Consider the following 17,145-nt stretch of genomic DNA (forward strand, 5'->3'; position numbering starts at 1 on the left):
GTCGGGGCTTGCCGGGTCCAATCAGCCAAGCCCCAGAGAGGGGAAGAGGGGTCGATTGTCAGGGCAGGGGGGTTCTTATCGCGACAGTGCCCCATGTTGCTGCGTGTGCCCTCTGTGCGGCACAGGGTGCCCAATCAGGAGGGGCCCCCTCTCCAGCCCGCAGGGAGGCCACCAGCTTTTACTGGGCGGCCTCCCCAGGCGGTGGTGCCTATCCGCCGCTCGTAAAATAATTAATTGGACATTTAAGGGCCTCAATTGGCCTAAAGGCGGGCCTTTCCTTGCTGCTGGTAGAATACCAGCAGAGGCAGGTAGGCAATAGGCAAGGCACCCATCTGCCTTCCAACCGATTTTATGCTCCCAGCCTACTCCTAGGATGGTGGGTGGGAAGGGTGGGGAAATGTAAAATTCCAACCTCTGACTCTATGAAAGGTTATTAACCTGATATAATGGGCTGAATTTTACCGGCCCCTCCATGCCGCAGGTCGCGGCGCAGGGACCGGTAAAATGCTATGGGGAGAAGCCCACCTCGACCCGCGATGCCGAGACGGGCCCGTCGCATTTTACCAGCAGCGGCAGGACCTCAGTGTGGCCCCCCCTGCTGCACAGCGTCAGCACCACAATTAGCATATGGTAATGCTTACTTACTGTGTTGATTATGCAGCCCGCCGCCTCTCCACCGACACTGCCAGATTTTTCGTTGAACGGGTGGCTGTCACGTGCCGTCCCGTTCATGATGTGAAAAGTCGGCGGGTCCTCACTCTGCATTACGGGAGGGAGGAGGGACGAGGAAGGGGGGATACACAGGAGTCTAACTCTGCATTCTTTAAGGGAGAGGGGGGGATACACAGGGGTCTAACTCTGCGTTCTGAAAGTAAGGGGGTCTGGGATTACTGGAGGGAAAACTGTGCTGTAATGAAGGGAGGTACTGTGTACCATCCCTCCGTTAACAGTATATGCACTGTTTGTGAGGGGGCAATGCCACACTAGGCACCCTGCGCGTGGGGAGGGTGCCAGAAAGGGCAGGAGCATTAAGGTTTTATGGATGGTGGGGGCATTCAATTCAGCTGATAGGATCTTGATGTGGTCATGTTGTGCCAATCTGAGTGTTGGCCAAGATGGCACGCCACATAATTGATCCAGGAAAGCAGCTGATGTACTCGTCAACACCAATCCATGCCCTGTTCGGAATCTTCGAATACATGCAGGGTTCAACTTTATTTCTCACATGGAAATAGGTATGGCTCATCCTACAATGTGTGATCCTCTGCACGTGAGGATCCATATGTGCCAGAGGCAATACCAACAGGCAGGTGCGATCCACGTAGAGGCCCCCAGTCTTGAGCAGCAGCCCCCAAGGGGAGCCCGCCATTATAGCTGCCGTGCATCTACAGGCCCCACATGACATGCCATCAGATGTCAGAGCACTAGTGTTGGAGGAGATTGCGCATATAGAGACGGCGGTGACACATCTCTGTGTTCTGATCAAGGATAGCCTGCAGCTCATGGTCTCCGGTGGACATCCTATGCCTTTGTTCCTCATAGTGGCAGCGGTCCTCATGCCTGATGCCTCTGCAGCTTTTTAGGGGCCCACCAGAGACCTTTGTGGGGTCACACAGTCAGCAGTGCACCACTGCAACAGGGAGGTCACCAATGCCCTCCACCGGAGGGCAAGTGAGTATGCCCGCTTCAGGATGGACTCTTACAGCCAGGCCCAGAGGGTCATTGGTTCTGGCATCATTGCCGGAGAACCACAGGTTGTAATGTTCATAGACTGCACTCATGTGGCCATCAGGCCTACTGCCAGGCTACCACCTGCAGACATCAGCATTAAAGGAGCCCTCTCAATCTAGGTGAAGCTGGTATGTGAACACTGCGGCTGCTTGCAGCGAATGTGTGACTGCTTTACAGGCAGCTGCCATGACACTTGGGTCTTGTGCCAGTCCCAGCTGCCACCTCTGTTCACTGAACTGGCTCAGATGGAGGGGTGGCTTCTTGGAGATAAGGGCCATCCTTTGCAGACATGGCTCCCGACACCAGTGACAGACTCCACCACTGCTGCAGAGGAGAGATACAATGCCAGCCACTGAGCTACATGAGCCACCATTGAGCACGAGATCGGCATGCTGAAAGAGCGCCTCCAATGCCTGCATGGATAGGGTGATGCCCTGTACTACGGGCTGAAAAGGCCATCTCCTTTCTTTGCTGCTCTGCACATCTACACACCCAATAGGGGCCAGGCCTGGCATGATGAGGAGAGACATCAACAGGATTCCTCCTTGGACTATGAGGACACTGAAGACCTACATTATGAAAGATGCATGGGAGGGCAGATGGCACCCAGGCTCTGCACGCAGGTCTAGCAGTGAGCTAGGGACATACGGAAGTGGCTTATCAGACAAAGGCTGTCTGCTCCATAGGAACCGACATGAGCTCTGCAAGCCAGACGTCACCCTCGTTCACCAGCTGTGCACCAGTCTACATCTGCAGCATCCCTGTGTAAGCCATTAGAGACAGCAGCTGGCTGAGCCAATGCCCATGTCACTGAGTCCGTGGAGATGCTCATGAGTAATGGTGGCATGGCAATGCTGTTATTGCATACGTTGGTTCTCCTGAAGGGCCAACGGTGCAAAGGGATGTGACATTGACACTACATGCTGGCACACATCATTCCCACAGAGAAAAGGACACACATGTTGGTGAGGAACATTTAGTGAAAGATGTATTTACATTGCTGTGACACCCATGCATTCCCATTTGTCAGCGTGTTCTCTGTAAACCTCTGTAATACCTTTTATGGTCTAGACCCTTTTGGGATCTGGACCAGCAAGCGGCAGGTCAAGGTGACCTTGAAGGTAGATCCCAGTGGAGCCATCATCCACCCTCCCTCCAGCTTCGCTATCGGGGGAAGTCGAGGCTTCTTGGTCTACGCTGGGCAGCCCAGAGTTTGCCGCACCTGTGGCAAATCTGGTCACATGGCAGCCAACTGCAGCACGGTTGTTTGCAAGAACTGCAAGGAGGAAGGCCATCAGACCAAGGACTGTAAGCAGACTAAATGTTGCAACTTGTGCGGTGCGGCAGGCCATCTCTACAAGACCTGCCCCAAACGTTGCCTCAGCTATGCTCAGGCGGCAAGGTCCAAGGAAAGGCCGGGAGAAGGTTCGACGAAGGCATCCGCTGTTCGAAAGGAGACCAGCAACCTTCTCCGCAGTGAGGAACTTCAACCTGAGAAGGAAGGGGAGGCGGCTGAAACCAACGACCCAGCACCTACCCAGCGCCCGGAAACCCCGACTCCACAGACAGAATCAATGGAGGAGGAGGCAGCAGATGGACAAACAGGTCAGTGGCAAGTGGTCCAGAGGAAAACCACAAAGAAAAAACATCCCAAAGCCACCACCCAAACCAGTGGCAAGAGGAGGCTCTCTTCTGAATCAGACTGCAACAACTCCTCTTCACTGGACGGGGAAATGCTGGAACGACAGCCCCTTCAAAAGAGGCGGCAGAACTCCGAGATGGATGATAAAGCATCCCAGCCCCCGGGCACTGGAAGCTGTGATGGGCCCGGCGTGCCCCAACCCCAATGCCCCACACGTAACGACGTGGCCAACGCATCTCAGCTCCGGGACACCGGCAGCAAAGACACGTCTGGCGCACCTGAGCTCCGGGAGACCGGGAGCTGTGATGTTTTCGAGGAGGAACAGATGGAAGCAGCTGAGGACAACCCAATGCTCTCTGCCTACAAGACCCCCCCGATGTCACCCGAGCGGCACAAACCCTGCATGAAAAATCAGGAGGGGTTTCTGAGCCCAACCAACGTGAAACTGCTTGCGCACACGATGGGTATGCAGGAACATCCCGAAGGACTGGGACTAGCGAGGACAAATGGTATGGGAAGCAACAACTAATTTTTAGTAAAAAAATGGGTGTAAGAATTGCTTCCATTAATGTGCGTAGCATTAAATCTACTACGCGATGTGTTTCAACCTTGGATTACCTTTCCAAGGTCAAAGCTGACCTACTGTTTCTGCAGGAGTGTGGAATACCACACCTCAGCACCTACAGGCAGTGGTCGCGATGGTGGTCCCACGGGCCATCGATCTGGTCGGGGGGTAATGACTGCCGTTCCTCCGGCCTGGGTATTCTGCTGCGGGGAGGTAAGTTCACCATCTCCGAAGTTAAGGAGGTGGTGGGCGGCCGCCTCCTCGTAGCAGACGTGATGTACAACAACGCTCCGCTCCGGTTGATCAACGTGTACGCCCCGGTACAACGCAGCGAGCGGCTGACCGTCTTCCAGCAGCTCCCACTGCTGCTGGCGACGTCCAGGCCGGTCATCCTAGGCAGTGACTTCAACTGCATCATCGATGCGGCTGGACGATCTGGCAGTGACGACAGCAAACTGGACGCTACGTCCAGATTCCTAATAGAAACAGTTAAAGATGCCAAACTGCACGACGTCTTCAGCAAACCTGCAGACGGAGCGCAGCGCAGATACACATGGTCAAGATCGGACGGGTCTGCCCGTTCCAGGATTGACTTCCTGTTTGTGTCCCGTGCTGTCACGGTCGGATCCACCGACGTCAAGCCGGTGTTCTTCTCCGACCACTGCCTCTTACTGGCCGACTGTCACTTACAGGACGACCAGCGGGTTGGCAGAGGGACGTGGAAGCTCAATGCGACACTGCTGACCCCAGAGAACGTTGAGGAACTCAAAAGGGATTACAAAGGTTGGAGGACCGTGAAACCCCTCTTTGAGTCTCCAGTTCACTGGTGGGAAGCGATTAAGGAGAATATCAAGAGGTTCTTCATCCACAAAGGTGTTCAGAAGGCGAGAGAGAGACAGAGGGAACTGTCCCGACTCCAGAAAATTATGCAAAATCTACTCCGGTTGCAGTCAATGGGGGTCGAGGTCAAGGAGGACCTCCAAGAGGTGCAGAGCCAGCAGGCCGCGCTCTTTGCCAAGGAGGCCTCCAAGATCATCTTCCGGTCCAGAGTCCGCTCCATCGAGCAGGACGAGACGTGCTCGCGTTACTTCTTCCAAAAGGTACACAGAGAGAGCTCTGTTATCAGCAGCCTGAAGGAAGAAGATGGCTCGGTAACGTCTTCGCAGTCCGACATACTAAGGATCAGCAAATCCTTTTATGCTGGGCTGTATGACGCGAAGCCCACAGACAGCAGAGCCTCCCAGTCCTTCCTGTCATCTATCACAGAGGTCTTAGATGACAGCAGGAGGGAGAGACTGGACAAGCCGCTAACTCTGGATGAGCTGACAAAGGCCGTCGAGTCTTTCGAGACGAGTAAAACTCCCGGGAGCGACGGCTTACCGGTCGAGTTGTACTCGGCCCTGTGGGACTGGGTCGGCCCGGACCTGCTGGAAGTATACGAGAGTATGCTCCTGGCCGGCAGCATGTCTGAATCCATGAGAAAAGGCATCATCACCCTCATTTACAAGCAGAAGGGGGAGAGGGCAGAAACCAGAAATTGGCGGCCCATCTCACTGCTTAATGTTGATTACAAGATTCTGTCCAAAGTCATAGCCAGTCGAGTCAAGTCTGCTCTGGAGTTGGTGATTCATCCCGATCAGACCTGTACTGTACCCGGCAGGAAGATCTCTGATAGTCTCGCGCTACTCAGGGATACGATCGCCTACGTACGGGACAGGAGGGTGGACACCTGCCTCATCAGCCTGGACCACGAGAAGGCTTTTGACAGGATATCGCACACCTACATGATGGACGTGCTTTCCAAAATGGGGTTTGGGGAGGGAATCTGCAATTGGATCCAACTGCTCTACACAAACATCAGTAGCGCAGTGTCAATCAACGGGTGGGAATCTGAAAGTTTCCCGATCAAATCTGGAGTCAGACAGGGCTGTCCTCTGTCCCCGGTCTTGTTTGTTTGCTGTATTGAACCCTTTGCTGAGTCTATTAGGAAGGATGCGAGCATAAGAGGGGTGACAATCCCAGGCAGCGGAGGCACTCAGGTCAAAACCTCCCTGTACATGGATGACGTCGCCGTCTTCTGCTCGGATCCACTGTCCGTGCGCAGACTGATGAGCATCTGCGACCAGTTCGAACTGGCCTCGGGAGCCAAAGTCAACCACGGCAAGAGCGAGGCCATGTTCTTTGGCGACTGGGCTGACCGATCCTTTGTCCCCTTCACCGTCAGGTGCTGGGGATATGGTTCGGAAGGGCCGGGGCGTGCACCAAAACATGGGAGGAGCGAGTAGCCAAGGTACGACAAAAGTTGGGCATGTGGGGGCAGCGATCTCTCTCCATTGTGGGTAAGAACCTGGTCATCAGGTGCGAGGCGCTCACGTTGTTGCTCTACGTGGCGCAGGTCTGGCCCATACCCCACTCCTGCGCCGTGGCAGTCACCCGAGCCATTTTCCGCTTCGTCTGGGGATCTAAAATGGACCGGGTCCGGAGGGACACGATGTTCAAATCTCTGGACAAGGGCGGGAAAAATGTACCCAACGTGGCCCTCATCCTGATGACCACCTTCGTGTGCGGCTGCATCAAGCTGTGTGTAGATCCCCAGTACGCAAACTCCAAGTGTCACTACGTGCTGAGGTTCTATCTGTCCCCGGTGTTGCGAAGGATAGACCTGGTCACATTGCCGCGGAACGCTCCGTGCAGTTGGGACGTGCCGTACCACCTATCCTTCGTGGAGCAGTTTCTGCGGGAAAACACCTTTGACCACCGGTCCATCAGGCAGTGGTCTGCACGGAATGTCCTCAAGGCCCTACGGGAAAAGGAAACGGTGGATCCTGTCGGATGGTTCCCCGAGCAGACCGTCAAAGTCATTTGGCGGAATGCCTCATCACCAGAACTTTCAAACAAGCACCAAGACGTAGCTTGGCTGGTGGTGAGAAGGGCCCTCCCCGTCGGATCCTTCATGCACACCCGAAGTCTCGCCCCCTCCGCACAGTGCCCCCGCGTTGGCTGTGGTGGGGAAGAGACGGTCGCACACCTCCTCCTGGAATGTGCCTTTGCAAAGCAGGTGTGGAAAGAGATGCAGTGGTTTTTGTCAAGGTTCATCCCAAGCAGCTCTGTAACACAGGAGTCTGTGCTCTACGGGCTGTTCCCAGGGACGCACACCGAGACAAACATCAACTGCTGCTGGAGGACTATCAATTCGGTGAAAGACGCCCTTTGGTCTGCCCGAAACTTGCTGGTCTTCCAGCGCAAAGAGTTGTCCACCACCGAATGTTGCAGACTGGCACATTCCAAGGTCCAGGACTACGTGCTGAGGGACGCACTAAAGCTTGGGGCAGCCGCAGCAAAGGCTCAATGGGGAAAGACCACAGTGTAAGGTTCCCACATCAAGCTGGACTGAGGGGCTGGATCCATGGGAAACCCCTCGAACTGTATCGTTAATATTCTCAGTTGCTGTAAATGTAAAACTGTAATTGACATGACAATTGTGAAACGGAAGGGTTGGGAAGAAACTCATGACAGTATTGAAGGAAACTGATCTCCCTTGCAATGTTTGTATTTTTTGGTGCTGTTTGGAAACTGTTTGGCAATGTAATTTTTACAGATTTTTATGAATAAAGTATATTTTGGAAATAAAAAAAAAATTTAAGTCTTACGTCTTGGAATGTGTAAAATTAAGATTATTCACCCAGGTGTGGCTCACCTACAAGAAGGAATGTTATACTTGAGTGGGAGAAGAGGATCGCAACTTCACAGGACACTGGGACACTGCAACGGTCCAAGAAGGCAACTCACCATCACCTTCTCAAGGGCAATTAGGGATGGGCAATAAATGCTGGCCTGGCCAGTGTCGCCCACATCCCATGAATGAATTTAAAAAAATGTGGCAGCAAAGGGAAAGTGCTGGGGTCACTCAGCAGGTCAGGCAGCATTTGTCGAGAGTGAAGCAAAGTTAACTTTCAGGTCTGTGAACTGGGGCAAGTTAACTCTACTTCTCTCTCCACAGATGCTGCCTGACCTGCTGGATTTCTGCAGCACTTTCTGCTTCGCTGCCGGATTGACAGCAGCCCCACTCTTCCGCAGTCAGGTTAGTATTTCTTTGACAGTTGTCAGGAAGCAGGTGCTGGAGCGCTTAAAATAGGGCCCCAGCACCTGCTGCACAACTGTCAAAGACACTATCACTGCGCCGAATGTCCCACCTCACCCCGTGTAATATGAGGAGGGCTGCTCGGCGCCATCATTCTAATGAGCCCCCGTGATTAATATCGTGGGGGCTCGTGGCGGTTGGCGAATGCGAGCGCCCTGCCGCATTCAAAGGGCACTGCCATCCACGGCAGCACCCCAATAAAATTCAGCCCATTATCTCTGTTTCTCTCTCCACAGATGCTGCCTGATCTGCTGAGTATTTCCAGCACTGTCTGTTTTTATTTCAGATTTCCAACATCTCCAATATTTTGCTTTTGGCACGATGTGTAACTGCTAGTTAAATCTTTTTTTTTAAAATACAGAAGGTGGCACTTAGCCTTTGTCAACTACTGCATAATTTTCTCATGTATCTGTCATCTTAACTGGAAAATAAAACTGAATAAACAAATATTATTTCTGTTAATCTGTTAATTGTGTACTCAGAATTTCTACTTTCTTGTAATTTGGCATAGTGGCTAGTAAATAGCCACTTATTTTCACTGCAATTTATCATCAAATAACACGAAAAACTTGCTTACTGAAAAAACACAAATGCCAACTAATCCAAGAGATATTCTCCAATTTTTCTGCATTATTCTCAACAAAATTTATACTGAATTCAAGAAAGAATCCTGGAGACACACAGATTATTTTTCAATAACCTGCATGCTACATCAATCAACCTAAAATAATTTTAAAAAAATATTTATTGATCAATGTAATCTCACAAAATATAAAGATGTGTTCTGATTTGTTCAATGCTTTCATCTGCATTTAAACACAAATTAAACCACCATCTATATTAAATAATTTTCAGTATTATTTAAAGGGTATTAGATATATCCATGTTTTCTTCATGGAGTTATCTACTTATAGCAATAATTTTGCACAAAATAGTTTAGAAGGTACACAATTTTCCGGAACTGAAATAGACATTGCATTTTTAATGCAACAAACATCCTTGACATACAGCACAATAACCATATCTACTACAAGGAGTAGAAAATAATGAAGTTGATTGGGTGAAATGCAGAGGAGCAGGAGGAGATCCATATGGAGCCTAAACCTTTCATGGGTCTGTTGGTTGAAATGGTCTGTTTCTGTGCTATAAATATTTTGTACTACTTTGTAATAAACTCTTAAGGCAATAATAATATTTTCTGTTACAGTACTATCTCAAAATTTTAAGGCAATCAGTAGAATACAGATCTCACGGCAGCAAGGATAACATCATGTCGGCACGAACAGACAATTATTTAAAAAGGTAGAATATAGCAAAGGTACAAAAATTCCAGAACATAGAAATATGCAATTTTAAAGGATCATTTATATTAGCCTACTTGCAATTTACTTCAAGTAGCAACAACTTATCTAATTAATATATTCAGTGATGTGCTCCACGAAAGATGCCTGCTACAATTTTCTTACACATTTTAATATGTATTTGCCAGAGGTTGAAAATATTTTAAAGTAAACATTGCAGAATTTATTTAAATAGTTATCTCAGTTAGCTTTGTGTAAATACTTCAGTTGTTCACTATAGCTCCAGGCAACAAAATTCTCCACCCAGGACATTAGTTAAATCACACATTTATACATAATATACACTATGATCTCTGCTTTTGTTTCAGCAAGACTAAAAGCACAGATCGTTGAGCCAGCTTGCAATTGTACATATAACTGATTAAATATACAGGTTTATATGAGAAGCTTGTGCACGTATGCAAGTTCCAGTTGTATTGGATGTCGAACCTTAAAGGGACTGCCGGAGGCCACTCATGAAAAAGTCAGTTTCTAAAAATATTTTTCTGGAACCAGGAGGAGTATTCCTGCCCACTGACAGCCTATTCTTGCTTTCCTCCCTGGATCTACTCCCCCCTCTCTCCAACAGGCCCGACCTGCCAGCAGTTCCATGCAAATGCTGGTCAATTTTCGGCCGTCAAAAACTGGCAACCTGTGTTTGGCACCTGCAACTCGCCAGTGAAATCTAAATGAGGCCCAAATTTGAAAATGACCTTGCTTTGCACTAAAATTAAAAATCCCCCTCCCAAATCTACCCCACAGTCTCAAAATAAATTTTGATAACATATCAGTTCAGTGAAAATTACTCAATATATAAATAATGTTACTTACCAGCTCACTGCTAGCTCATGTACTTTCAGAGTCTTTGTCATTTTGCATCCACCTGATCTGAGCAAATTACTGGGAGAGCCTTTCATCTGAGCAAGGTAAGGGTTCACTCTTGTGTCAACAGGAAATTCAGAATCCTATCAATAAAAAAGGGAAGAAGTTAATTTTCTGGTTTTCTAGAACCTTTGGATAAACAAATCCAATTATTTATTAAATCCTTAAAGAAAATAAGAGTTAAAATTAATTGCTAAAAATTGTCATGTTAATAGTTAACAAGTAACAGTTGTTAAGGACAGGTGGGAAATGGTGTGGGTAGCTTCTACTTTTCACCTCTCAACTGACTGCAGATAGTGTTTTAAAAATAGTGTGTTAGTCCCTGAGTGTTTAAAAGGGTCAAATAAACAGACAAACGACAGGTTTTTTCATAGTTTTGAAAAAAGCAAGTTAATTAATTACTGAACAATACCCAAAAATGTTCGCAACCTCACTCACTCACGCATTCGCACACATGCACACACACACAAGAAAAGCTAGAGCGTAGAGGGTAGCATGCAAATAGAATCTGATTGTTGTAAAGCGAGTTCACTTTGAAACTTTCTTGGTTTTCTGGGAGGAATTTTTAACAGCATTGCAAGCCTGAATGTTCCTTGTCTTGGAATTGATGAATGTAAGGGGCATGATTAGTAGGTTTGCAGCTGACACCAAAATTGCTGGTATAGTGGACAGTGAAGAAGGTTGTCTATGGTTACAAGAGGATATAGATCAATTGCGAAAGTGGGCAAGGAAGTGACAAATGGAATTTAACATAGACAAGTGTGAAGTGATGCATTTTGGGAAGTTAAACCAGGGCAGGACATATACAGTGAATGGCAGGGCCCTGGGGAGTGTGAGCAGAGAGACCTTGAGGTGCAAGTACATAGTTCCCTGAAAGTGGCAACAAGGGTAGACAGGGTGGTGAAGAAGGCATATGGCATGCTTGCCTTCATCGGCCGAGGCATTGAGTACAAGAGTTGGGACAGCATGTTACAGTTGTACATAACGTTGGTCAGGCCGCATTTGGAGTACTGTGTGCAGTTCTGGTCAACCGCACTACAGGAAAGATGTAATTAAGCTAGAGAGGGTGCAGAAAAGATTCACAAGGATGTTGCCTGGTTTGGAGGGCTTGAGTTACAAAGAGGGATTGGATTGACTGGGTCTGTTTTCCCTGGAGCGAAGGAGGATGAGCGGGGACATGATAGAGGTATATAAAATTATGAGAGGCATAGATAGTGTAGAAAGCAAGAGTATGTTTCCCATGGTAAGGGTGACTGAAACTAGAGGGCATAGATTTAAGGTGAGAGGGAGGAGGTTTAAAGGGGATCAAAGGGGTAAATTTTTCACACAAAGAATAGTGGGTATTTGGAATGAGCTGCCTGAGGAGGTGGTGGAGGCAGGAACAGTAGCGACATTTAAGAGGCATCTGGACAGGTACTTGAATGAGCAAGGCACAGAGGGATATGAAATTAATGCAGGCAGGTGGGATTAGTATAGATAGGCATTATAGTCGGCATGGATGCGGCCGAAGGGCCTGTTTCTATGCTGTACGACTCTATGACTCCAAGTGTCGCAGACTCCTTTGGTTAAAACTCAGACCGAAGTTGGTGGTAGAAGTCGTGGTTCAATTTCTCACATTGGGAGTTTTCAAGGTCACCTTGCAATCTCTCTGCCTCAGTAGTTTAAAGATGGTGCTGGCAGGGCTCCTTGCTTAGCTGGATAGATCTCTCAGCTTCTCTGGTTGGAATGATTTTTTGTCCCACTCCCCCTCTCAGAGAAGTTACTCCTTTTAAGGTAAAAACTTATCAGGTTTCGGTTTCAGTCAGGTAACTCAAGATGTTCTCCCCTTGGGTGTTCGTACAATGTCCGAGGATGTGGGGACCATTACTACATAAAGGCGTCTGACTTGGTCCATTTTGATAAATAAGTGTTATTTCACACCTGTTATCTTGGTTTTGGCTTTAGAGTCAGTCTGTCTGCAAAAGCCTTTGCTTGCATAATTTTTGATGAAATGAGTCGTTAGCATAGAATGAGCTGTTTTACATGCCAATATGCCTCTTCAAGGTGGTTCCAGATGTTAATAATGGTCCCGTCTTCAACAGACAAGCATGTAGATTGACAGTACAGGAGGGGATCACCTAACCTCTCCCTCGTGTTGCTGGGTAGCAAAGTGTTCATTTTCTTGTAGCTTAGTTCAACAGTTTACTTTTATTTCATAATTCCTCCAGTTTGGGTGGCACAGTGGCGCAATGGTTAGCACCGCAGCCTCACAGCTCCAGCGACCCGGGTTCAATTCTGGGTACTGCCTGTGTGGAGTTTGCAAGTTCTCCCTGTGTCTGCGTGGGTTTCCTCCGGGTGCTCCGGTTTCCTCCCACAGCCAAAAGACTTGCAGGTTGATAGGTGAATTGGCCATTATAAATTGCCACTAGTATAGGTAGGTGGGAGGGGAATATAGGTACAGGTGAGGATGTGGTAGGAATATGGGATTAGTGTAGGATTAGTATTATATGGGTGGTTAATGGTCGGCACAGACTCGGTAGGCCGAAGGGCCTGTTTCAGTGCTGTATCTCTAAATCTAAATCTAAAAATTCATTTTATATTTCATCACTGTTCCCTCCGTGAGCGTGACACAGTATATTAAGCATAGCTAAAGTGAGTATTTTCACGATTCTCTATGGCTACAAATGTACTTAAAATTTTCTTGCATGCAATCTTGACAGCCACCAATTCACTTTTATGCTTAACTTTCATTTACAAATTGCCATATTAACTTGTGGTTTGTCAAGAGTACACTGCTAACAGTAGTTCAAAGTTAACTCCACTGTTGATACCTAGCATGTTAACTTGTATCGATGTAAAGAAAAATCACTGTCTATAAGTATATCAATTCTTCATAGAGTCCTCCACAAATACAAACAATGAATTTTATTCATCCACTTAGTACTTCACCACAGTCCTAGAATTGTTCCTGTTTTCAACACTACTGAAACTCAGGCTGGAATTTTACGGTCCACCAACAAGTGCGAGGGGGGTGGGGGGAGCTGAAAAACTGAGTGGGAGGCGAAGACAGCCGTTCCCGATGCCTTCCCACTTCCACTGCAACTTTACACGGGGTGGAGAGAAACAGCCTACCCATGCCAGGCCAATCAAGGCCTTTAAGTGGCCAATTAACTGCCACCTAAGGGCTTCCTCCCGCCCCCGCCGCTGGTATTTTACCCGTGGCGACCGGACAACAAAGCTGCAAAAACATCGCCAGGTAAAATCTGGCGGCCTTTTGGTCGGCTGGGGGGGGGGGTACCCTCCTGATCGAGCACACTGTGACCCACGAAGGGCCACCCCCAAAGCCCCAACTGCCCCAACACATAACACTACCAGCCCCCCCACCCAACCGACCTTCCCCCCGCCTTGCCAGGGCCTGGCCGATTGACCCTGTCGAGGCCCCAAAAACTTAACATCTTTCAGGAGCCGTCGTTCCTCTTCCTGCTGAAGCTGGGGGTAGTCCCAGTAGTAGCCACCGCTCCTGGTGGCGCTGCTGGGACAAGAGCTGCCAGCCTGCTGATTGGCCTACAGCTCCATTAGGCTGGATTTCCTGCCTCAAGGCCAATTAAGGGCCTGGGGAATGAAAAATCCCACGTGGCTCCCCAGGCCCGGCGGAGGCAGGCTCGCCCTGACTTTTCGGCCGGTGGGTGGGGCCTCCCGCCCAACATTAAATTTTGGCCTCAATTTCTCCAGAATGCTTTGATCCAATATCTATGATCTTTGAATTGAAACTATCTAAAGAAACTAAACTACAGCACATCACTGAACACAGGAAAAACACAAGCTACTGAATATATAAATGGGTTTCCATGATCCCACATTTTCAAAGTTGTGAATGTTTAATTCAAAATAAAAATACAATTTGTTGTCTCTCCTATGACATTATGTCTAATAATGTCCTACATGCAGGATTTGTGATGGAGAAATTCAACTTGCATTGAAAATGGACGGAAAATGACCATAGCAGATAATATGTGCGCCCTACAATGTTGGCAAGAAATACTTGCAAAATTGGTGCGTGTGCCCAAATTGAATAAGTTTGGCAAGCACACATCATCAACATATTCTAACCTGACACACATAACCTCTCACGAGGTCACACAAACTTACATACTCCCCTTTGTTCTTGCAGGTGAAGCTGGCACAGAATACAAGGGAGCAGTCTTGGACAGGATAAGGGTTACCATTGATCCACAACCTATTCGCATCAGAAAAGGCAACCATGGAAATTGTAGGTAGAGAAGAAAGGTGGTTCCACAAGGTGTTTGGTGATCTTAACCTCTTTTTTCTCGTCACACTGAACTCTCTAGGGGCTAAACTGGACAGTCCCAAAAATGCTTCTGTTGCAGACAGCACATCAACTTCATGATGCTTGCTAATCTGCATGATTACCATGTACAGACAGCATAAAACATGCTGTTGAGTGACTGCACACCTCAGCAGTGGCACCAAGTTCAGGCAAGGCTAGCACCAGTTAAAGCAAGTCTGCATCGCTTAAGGGGAGGTGCATTCTAGCTGGAGAAGGTGCTGGAACAATTTGTGAAAGAGAATCTGAGCAGGAGGAAGAGTGAATTTATGGTGCAACTGGGGAGGCAGCATGCTCCAAGGTTCTCTGACACAGCACTGGACGATAGGGCAGGGGGTATGGGTAGTGCAGGTGCTAATTCACCCAAGGACAAGGTCACACATAAGTTCTGCTGCAGAGGACTCAGATGAGCAATTCAATGGGGTGGCCTACAGAAGAAGGCTGATGGGCATGTACAACAAAATGTTTGGTGTATTGGCAGGACTGCCCGAAACCTAACGTGCAATGTCAAGAAGCATGGAAGAGACTGGCATCAACTTGGCACAGGGTTTTGTGCAGAGTTTACAGCCCATCCTTCCCAGCATGGAAGTAGTGGCTAACTCCATTCGCAGACTAATGGGCCCAACCATGATGCAGCATCTGATGGCTGGTGACTCAGCTTTCATTGCTGGACAAGCAGAAGACAGCCAATGTCTAAGTGCTGCAGTGGAAGTTCAGATTCCTGCAATGCAAGGCCAGCTTGTTGCCATGGAAGCTCAGACTGTTCTCATGGAAGTGCAGTGTGCTGCCATGCAATCTCAAACTGCTCTCATGCAACTGGGCTTGCTACCACGTACGTTCAGGCCACCCATGTTGAGATGGTGCAGTCCAAAGTTGGGCCTTCTAGGGCTGCAGTTGCTCAAGATCATCCTGCAAGGCCATCTGCAGTCTCCTTCAGTGAACGTCAGTAGCTTTTCATCAGCCATGCTGCTGTCACTGGGGTAGCACAGCGTAGGAACACTAGGCCAGGCAAAGGCACATGGAAGTCAGGCACTAAGAGAATGCAAAAGGGTGATTAGTTGACATTTGTATGCAGTATGGCATGGTTTGATTAATAAATTTGGTTTCGAATATTTATTTTGTGGTGGCTTTTATTTTTGCATTATGGCCAAGCAGTCACTGTGATGGCCTGTAGCAGAGGGATGGTAACGTGTAGGACTGTTGGCAAAAGGGGAATTGGGTTGCATTCACTGGTATAACAGTCGGATGAGTCAATCTTAAACAGACTGGCCAGAAAGGGGCTTTGTTGTTTGCCTTCTCTTCCTCCTCCTCTTCCTCCTCAGCTTGTCATTGCATAGCTGGTGGCAAGGGTTGTGCCCTCATGATGGCAAAATTGTGCAGCATGCAGCAGACCACCACAAATCTTGATGCATACTTGGTTGAGCACTACAGGTTCCTCCAGAGCGGTTCAGTCAGCGGGATGGTTGTTTCAGCACCCCAATGGTCTGCACTATTGCATTTCTTGTGGCAACATGGCTTTCATTGTATGTATGCTGCCCACGTGTGTGTGGGTTGCACACTGGAATCATAAGCCATGTCATCAAAGGATAGCCCTTGTTGCCCAGTAGGAAAACACTAGTTTGTCATGAATGTTCAAAAGCAGATGGCACAGCAGACTGCCACAGAATGAAGGCACCATGACTGCTGCCAGAATACTGTGTATTGACCTGCATGATACTCTGTGTATAGTTGCCCACCAGCTGGATATTGAGGGAGTGAAATCTCTTTTGGTTGGGGTGCATCTCAGAGTTGACATGCAGCGCCTGAAAAGTGGCACGCGTGTGATCAATGGCACCCTGCATCATAGGGAAGCCTGCAATCCTTGTGAAGCGTGTGCTCACTCCGTCTGTTTCTGCTGTCAAGACAGAATGAAATATATACAGCTCTCTTTGAATAGAGAGCGGCAGTGACCTCATTTGTGCAACAGTGGATGAAAAACTGGTAGATGTTGCAAATATCGATTACTCCAGCCTAGAAGTAGCCCGGTGCATAAAAGATCATGGCCACAGTCACCTTCAAAGCGACTAGCAATGCTATTCTTACCCTGCTTTGATGTTACAGTTGTGGCTGTTGCAGGGGCAGATTTCAGTTGAAATATCCTTAGTGCATCACAGATGTCTGACACAGCTTTCCTCGCTAAGGTTCAGGGAGGAGAATTGAACATCCGGGGCAGATATGGTCTCCTGCTGACAGCCCTTCTTCCCTTCCTTCTTCCAGCAGCTTGACCTGTTCTGTGTCACCTCTGCTCATTCCCCCTGGTGTAGTCCACCTGTACCCATGTCTGGCAGCAAGTGGTTTGTGGTAAGTCAGGATAAAGTCCTTTGGCACATGCCAATCCATACTCTGCAGGCTTTAGAAACCTAAAATAACTCTATAAACTACAAAACACTCATACAATTGCAGCAATAGCCAACAGAGGTTGATCAAAGACTAACCTGAAAGTACGTTAAGATCCCTTTCAATAGCACTGTTGGAGGGTGG

At 48.4% G+C, this 17,145-nt stretch overlaps 1 protein-coding gene across 2 annotated transcripts in view; it reads right to left on the reverse strand.

Annotated features, from left to right (window-relative positions):
• The window catches only part of LOC137372316 (sperm-associated antigen 16 protein), a 1,170,879-nt gene that overhangs the window by 921,232 nt on the left and 232,502 nt on the right, over positions 1–17,145 (reverse strand). For both annotated transcript variants that reach the window (XM_068036139.1, XM_068036138.1), the window contains one exon: positions 10,251–10,384. In XM_068036139.1, the coding sequence (XP_067892240.1) occupies positions 10,251–10,384 (134 nt within the window). The remainder of the gene's footprint in view (positions 1–10,250; positions 10,385–17,145) is intronic.

The sequence above is a fragment of the Heterodontus francisci genome, chromosome 7, assembly GCF_036365525.1.
Source record: "Heterodontus francisci isolate sHetFra1 chromosome 7, sHetFra1.hap1, whole genome shotgun sequence".
In the NCBI taxonomy this organism is placed as follows: domain Eukaryota; kingdom Metazoa; phylum Chordata; class Chondrichthyes; order Heterodontiformes; family Heterodontidae; genus Heterodontus; species Heterodontus francisci.